The 7763-nt window shown below is 42.2% G+C and overlaps 1 protein-coding gene and 1 long non-coding RNA gene across 2 annotated transcripts in view; one reads left to right on the forward strand and one right to left on the reverse strand.

Annotated features, from left to right (window-relative positions):
• hyi (hydroxypyruvate isomerase) overlaps positions 1–7763 on the reverse strand; it is a 17952-nt gene that overhangs the window by 3650 nt on the left and 6539 nt on the right. The window contains exons 5-6 of the mRNA XM_032525793.1: positions 217–266; positions 56–125 (exon numbers count right to left, since the gene is read on the reverse strand). Coding sequence (XP_032381684.1) covers positions 56–125; positions 217–266 — 120 coding nt within the window. The remainder of the gene's footprint in view (positions 1–55; positions 126–216; positions 267–7763) is intronic.
• Positions 2095–7763, forward strand: part of LOC116695495 (uncharacterized) — a 6837-nt gene continuing 1168 nt past the window's right edge. The window contains exons 1-2 of the long non-coding RNA XR_004333469.1: positions 2095–2181; positions 7120–7123. This is a non-coding gene — a long non-coding RNA (uncharacterized LOC116695495). The remainder of the gene's footprint in view (positions 2182–7119; positions 7124–7763) is intronic.

Below are 7763 nucleotides of genomic sequence, written 5' to 3' on the forward strand. Positions count from 1 at the left end.
GGGGGAGCTGTAGAGTCCCCACGGCTGAAGGATTGGAGTACAACATCTCACTCACCAATAATGGGGAAATACTTCTGTATGTTTTGTGTCAGGTTTCCATCCATTATTTGCCAGTGAAAGACGTCCTGAAACAGACATTTGTTAAGTAAAGACTTGTCACCATGTTGTTTGGTTCTTTTTTATTTTTGTGTTAAGACAAATGTCCAAAGCACCCACCATTTGCAGCTTGATGTTGGGCTTGCCAACCTTCTCCAGTATTGCAGCTGCTGCAGACACAAAAAGGAAGCTGAGCTGAAACATAACTCATGGCAGGCAGCCAGACATTACATATGTCAGAGAGGACGTGGTAGACATGAGACACAAGGTTAACACTTCACAATAAGGGTTTATGAATTATTATAATGACTTCATGCATGAAAAAGCATGAAATCATTCATTATGATCTATCAGTAAAGGATAAATAGCATCACATATATGACTTCATGCAGGAGAAATGTTATTGAATGCATCAAAGTCATTTCAATCATGATTTCTGATTTATTTATGATGTTCATGTATGATGCTTCATTGGTAAATCTGTAGTTAAAGTGACAAAGTCACGTTCACCTTAACATGACTTCTTCATGACTTCATTAATTTTGTGGTCCTTCAAATATAGTGCTGCTCCATCTTTAACCATGATACATGAGATATGATTAATGGTGGCAAATGCAGCAATCATCTTTGGGACTTTGTGAATTTCATGAATATCCTACTAGGGTGAGCACTGTTCTCAGGCCTTACCGTTTAAGTGCCTTATGCTGTTGTTGTGAAATTTAATTTCATGCTACGATATATCATAACTTATTTATCTATGTTAAAGATGAAGCAGGTCAGCAAGTAATGAAGAAGTAATATTTAGTTGATCATGTTTACAACACTATAATTCTTCAAGAATATATGTACACTGCTGGGGCTGGTCAGTGTTTTTGAAAAAGACATGAACATCTTTAATAGATCAGAAATCATGATGATTCAAATACCGTCATTGTATCGTATTCTTCCTGCATGAAGTCAAATCATGCATGACAGACTTTTAATCCTTGTACATTACTGATAGTTCAGGAAGTCCTACTTGCATTAATTCATGCTTTTTCATGCATGAAGTTATGACAATTTATGTACTATTTTTAAAAAGTGAGATATACTGTATATAAGTGAAAAAAGACAAACTTATTGACACAAGCAATAAGATCCAACCCTGGTGTACTCCTTATATCCAGCATCTAATGTGCTGAGCACACTGTCACATCATGACACGCCTCCTTCAGACATTAGGCTCGTTTGAGATGAACTGCGCCTCGCCTGTAAAGTGGACGAGAGCAGGCGGCAGCAGCGGGGGCGGGGACAAAAAGCTGCGGTAAAGTCGGACAGTTTCCAGCCGATTCCAGCCGCCTTCAGGCTGGACAGGAAGTGATGAAAACACTGTGGTGCGATTCCGATTTAAGAAAATATAATCAGACCCACATATCAGCTTGTACACAGTCTCCAGTTGTTTTAATTATGACAGAGTAGCTGGCAAAGTGCTCTACATGCGATCTGTTGCTGATTTTAATTAACAACACACTGTAGATGATACATGATCTGATCAGATTAGTCTCTCTGACTTCTAAACGTCTCTATCAGTCACACAACATGTGTTCTGGACAGAATAAGTCTTTAAATCAGACAAATAGTAATTAAAATCCCTCCGATTCAAAAACGATTAAAAAGTTTATATAAAATGTCATCATGTTGTAAACCAATCAACTGTTAAATCAGCTGAGAAGCCGGCGTTTCCCAGCATGCTCTGGGTCCGCCTGTGTCCGCCTGGCTCTTGCAGTCGGTGAAAAGCAACTGCACCGCCTGCGTCTCAGAACTGCGGCCGCCTTGCTCTAGTGAGATTTCCGTTGCCCACGTGTGCATGACGTCAGAGCAAGTCGGGATAAGTCGGACACAAATCTAACCGCATGCAACGGGCGCCGATCGCCGGTGATGATTCTGCGCAGACCTGGCTCATCTCGAACGAGCCTATTACACAAAGTAGAGAAATACATGTGGCAGGGCACCTTTAAAGGAGAACTCCGGTCAATTTCAAAAAGTAGCTCTGTTGTTGAAATGTGGAGTGCTGCAGTAGCGAGAAAAACGACAACAATCAGTGCTGTCTACGCCGTGTTATCCTCCTGCTAGAGTTAGCACCCAACAGGCTTAAACAGGGCAAGTTTTAAATGTGTTTTTAGCCTCTAAACATGTTCAAAATGTCATTACTCCGAGGGAACACTGTGAATCTGACTGCAGCCGATGTGAAAGAAAGGCATTAAAGTTGTGTTAATCACACCTGTTTATTTCCTGTCTGGTGAAGTCCACCACTAGTCAATTGTGAAACCCATACATCAATATTCCAAAATGTATTTTTTTCACAAAAAACTATTTGCTCTTGTTAGTCCTTAGTAATGATTATGTTGAGACAGGCTGTAACCTGACACCACAGTGGAGTCCGATTCACTGTGATCCCTCTGAAGGAATCAATGAACATAGGAGCAATTGTAAAGACATTTTGAACATGTTTGAGCCTGTTGGGTGCTAACTCTAGCAGCAGGATAACAGTGTAGGCAGCATCGATTAGTTTCATTTTCCTTGCTACTGACAGCACTACACTTTCCAAAACTGAGCTACGTATTGAAATTGACAGGAATTCTCCTTTAACCCGTTTGTGCCGGATGCTTCGCGGCGACACATCTACCGCCGGTTACTGCGTTGCGCAACCTGACCCTCCTGCCGGCTGCTGCGTGCGCAGCATTTCGTATTCGTCGGCTCTTTTCATGAGCGTGCAGCAGAGAACGCAACGTCATTGGTTCAAAATACACATGAGGCGGGTCTTGTTGGCTAATTAAGCCATGTGACCACCAAAATGTGCCGTAGTTTGCTGAAAATCATGTCAATCAACCAGACATACATGTGCGTTTGTTTATGAAGTTTTGAGAGACGAGCGAGAAAACGGCTCCGACAGAGGAGTGGTAGATATGATGAAGACCTCCTCCCTCCCAAACTCCTCACTATCTTCCACCTCAATGTCACTGCCCTCGCTGTCTAACTCCTCCTCTGATTGCCTCGTAGCCGTTTTCTCGCTCGTCTCTCAAACATTTATAAACAAACGCGCATGTCTGGTTGATTGACGTGATTTTCAGCAAACTACGGTACATTTGGGTGGTCACATGGCCAACAAGACCCGCCTCATGTGTATTTGAACCAATGACAGTGCGTTCTCTGCTGCACGCGTCATGAAAAGACTGACAAATACAAAATGCTGCGCCACGCAGCAGCCGGCAGGAGGGTCAGAGTTGCGCAACGCAGTTACCGGCGGTAGATGTGTCGTCGCGAAGCATCCGGCGCAAACGGGTTAATGCTTGACTGTGGACTGAAATCCAGACTTAACAGATACATATAAAAAAGGATTCTCATCATATCAAACACTATATTTGTTTTCCACAGCAAGACTCATTCCCTCCCCTGTTGTTACATTTGCCTGACTTTGACAGCAGCAGTGCGTTGTTTATCTACAGCAGGCAGAGAGTGGCAGAGTTCCTACATGTTCCCTCAACGCTATCACTGTTGTTACATCATGCGCTCTCAGGAGTCTGTGTTACATAGGTGAGGAGTCCAGGATACCTGGATTGGTCCTGGGGGACCCCAGCCACGCGTAGAGAGTCATTGACCTCCTGATGTATCTACGTGGGAGTCGCAAGGTACGTAGCCGTGATGGATACCGTGCTCGTTGGGTCAGTTTGATGATACTCACATGCTGATTTATCCTTTGTATATCGAGTCTCACTATTAGCACACTAGTTGCCCGACACACAGCATCATTTCCACTTACTGTGGTTTGATCGGGGTCATCAGGTTGTTCATCCACTCACATTTGCGCAATGTGTCGCTTTCTTCGAATCCAAGGGCGCGGGATAAACAGCTGTCTTTCAATACCTTTCATATCTCTTCTCTAACTGTAACAGGATAGCGGCAAAACAACCAGGCTCCCGGAGCAACGCTGGTTGATAGATAACCCATGTGTCCTCGGGTCAAATGGACCCTATTCAAAATGTTTCTATATCAGAATTTGGGCTTCTCCCAAACAAATTGAAAAACATAATGGATGGTTCCTACAACTATTACTCTTCACAAGTAAAATAAGATCAGCTCAGTGCTTTCATTGAATTTGGGGTTTTATTCATTTGTAGCATTGGAGAGAAAAAATGATAAAGGATGTTGAAAAGAGTGACAAAATTGTCGGAAATACGACGACCACAACGTTAGAAAAAAGAAGTATATTTAGACCCAGAAAATAAAAAGTTGCAAGGTCGACGGGAAGACATCACAAGTGTTAAACCTTTGCCGTATCCGGTAACCAAAACTCCGAACACATCTACCTTTTTTAAGAATGACTTCAGTGCCGTTCTTGTTATTTTCAGTAGCAGGGAATTCACGCAGAACGTCACAACTCTGCTGTCATTACGTTAAGCCCGCCAACGACTCTATACACATGTGATTGGCCTGACAAGAATTGGTTTTACCAGCTCGCAAGCCAACAGAGAGTTGCTAGACTGACCCTGACTGCAAATTATATTTCCTGTCGCTGAGGTGCGTCTAGATTTCTAGGCTAAAAATCCCAAGTATTATATTTGGTACCCTAAATGTGCATGTGGCCCGGCCCCTCCATCGGAAATGGTCTAGATCCGTCACTGCTGGGGTGCAGCGACTGTGTCATTTATCAAAATATAACAATAATGTTCAACATTGTGTTCGGTTCATTCATGTGCATGAATAATTTATTCAAAAGCACAAATCAGTAATTGGATCATGAAGGAGTGTTTTGTATTGTACAATATATCTTTTAGCATATCAATTCCTAGAAAGGTCAGTTGAATTGTATTTAAATATCTTCCATTTGTCCTAATCTTACATTCATCCTTCTTTTCTTTGCAGTATCCCACTAGATGTCTGTATTTGTCCGGTGTACTTCATTCATATGCTGGGAGTTGTTGGTATATTAGAGAGAAAGGGTCACCTACCTTAGAGAGAATATCAGCAGCATAGGTTAGGTTCTGCACAAAGATGGCCTCCATCTCCTTGGCAACCGCCACTCTGTGCGAGCCACAGGAATCCTCCCTGCCATCAGGTGGATCTGATAGATTAATGACAAACACGTCAAACACAAGTGCAAAGTTGAAAAGGTGAAACCCTGCTTTTGTAAGATGTTTCTCATACACAAAACACAACAGCCCTTATGGTTCTGTATAGTCTACCCCGTGGCTCTTGACGTTTCTTCATACTGTTTAGATGTTTCTAACCCTTGATTGGAGTCCAGCTGTGGTAAATTCAATTGATTGGACATTGATTTGGAAAGGCACACACCCTGTGTGTATAACGTCTCACAGCTGCATATCTGAACAGAAAGCTCAGGGACAGGACTGCAGCCATGTTTCCATCCACATGTTTTTATCCTAATTAAGTGACATTGATGAAAAATGCTTATGGAAACAGTAAAATTCGATGGAATTTCATGAATATCGACTCAAAGGAAATACGTTCGGTCTCATCGGATTTATCTGGATTGATACACGGCTATGCGACGGCTTAACCGCTGATGGAACGTTATTTGCCGAATAAATAATGAATGCGATTACGTTTAACAACCGAAATGATTTTCTCAGCGATACTAACACTTTGAAATGTTTATCTAGCCTAATCCACCGGTCTGCACCGGTTTGCCTGCAGTTTAGCGTTCCAAATTCCACTATGGCCATGCAAAGACCTCCGATTGGTTGGGGTTATGCATTTGACCTTGGGAGGTTAAGGTCAGGATAGTTGATTGGTCAGGGGATAGGACCTGTACAAATGGGGACGTTACGGGGAGTTTGGGATGCTAAATTGCACGAATACCCTCTGCACCTTACTTAGCGACAGGATTGGAACAAATGGGATTCGGAGCAGAGGGTTTATTTTTCTAAACAAGGGACTTCGGACTAGTGTGTAGGATAAAGGGATTTTTTGGGAGTTAAGGAGAGGTTGCAAAAATGGAGCGTTGGAGGATGACACGGCACCAAACCAGGTAACCGTAGCAAAACGGTGCACATGAGACTGAACGTGCCCCAGGACTTTTCCTAGAGCTGGCTTGTTATGGAGCTAGCTTCATTACATGCAAGAAAATAAATGATCGAGAGGAAAAAAGAGAAATGCAAAAAAGCATTTTATGAGAGAAAAAAATATATTTGAGAGAAAAGTTTCATACCAATAGCAAAAAAAACTCTCTCAAAATACTTTTTTAACCTCTCAAATATATATATTTTTAGTCTTTGCTCTGATTCAATTTTTCCCCTCGTCTCAGGATTTTTCTCTCAATGTGAAAATAGGTCATGGTCGGGGCCACGTTCCTATTGGCCAGATGGTGGAGCGCCGTCTTGTCTTGGGAGTCCATTTGAATCATACACCATGTCACCGCCACAGATAGATAACTAGCAGCCAGCCCACTTCTAAATAATACCTTTTAATTATCTCAACACTTTTTAGTCAAACTGAAACACTGGCAAGGAGCTCCAGGTCCTGCAGCCGCAGACGGACCGCCATAGTACAGAGATATCTGAAGAAAACCTGGTCCAGAACCAAGGATTCAGGACAGACTGGGCCGAGCACACAGCAAAGAAACGGAAGGATTTTGTTTTGTTTTTCATAGGGATTTTAGCTTTAATTCAGTGGACAGGAAAGGTGGAAGAAAGCTGGCAAAGGGCCGCAGGTCGGATTCGAATCCAGCATTTGATTTGAAAGAACATGCATTGCTGTTGAAACATGCCGTACAAATAAACTCACCTTGGCTTTAGTATGCAAACACAGTGAAAAAAACAATACCAAAGTTCTCTCACTCTGCTGGGGCCTCACCTTTTGCAGTCCAAAGCTCGTGCATATTCAAAGCCAGATCAGCCGTCTGACTCGTCTCTGACTCTCTCGGGACTGCTCCAAGACCAAGATCCCTCCTTTACATCTCTGCAACACACATTATCGTATCATTACCATCATGTCTCTTATTACTGTAACCTTTCAGTGTCACAGTCTGGTTGAAATGAACAGCAGCCGCTGCTGTGGAGGAAGTATCAGAGTATCAAGTAAAGCCCAGACTGAATTTTACTTAAAGTCTGCAAGTATCATCAGAAAATGTACTTTAAGTATTAAAAGTAAAAGTACTCAATGTAAAAAACATCTCCCATTTTAGAAAGCGTAAAGGATCCAAACAGTTGTTGATGATCTAATCATTCAGCTGGACTTATAGGCCATATATTTTGGCTAGTTTCATAATAAATAAATAATAAAAATCAGATTTTACAAACCACATGTGTTCTGTGTGCAGAAATCTTAATGTGTAAAATAACTAAAGCTGTCAAATGAATAGTGGAGTAAAAAGTACAATATTTCTTTTGAAATGTAGCAGAGTAGAAGTAGAAAGTGGCATTAAAAGAAAAGACTCAAGTAAAGTACATGTACCACAACATTTGTACTTAAGTATATTAAGTATGGAGTAATGTACTTTGTACATTCCACCACTGAATTACACATCATATCACTCAACTCAGAGAGAGTGAGTGAGTGGAGGGGGGGGGGGGCTGGTTTTTTACCGGGTGGGGTGTTGAGGAGGTCACCTCCACTCCTGTAGCCTCTCTGGCTCTCTGGGCTCCGCCAGGTCGGAGTCGTAGAGCCAG

The sequence above is a fragment of the Etheostoma spectabile genome, chromosome 9 (assembly GCF_008692095.1).
Source record: "Etheostoma spectabile isolate EspeVRDwgs_2016 chromosome 9, UIUC_Espe_1.0, whole genome shotgun sequence".
NCBI lineage: Eukaryota > Metazoa > Chordata > Actinopteri > Perciformes > Percidae > Etheostoma > Etheostoma spectabile.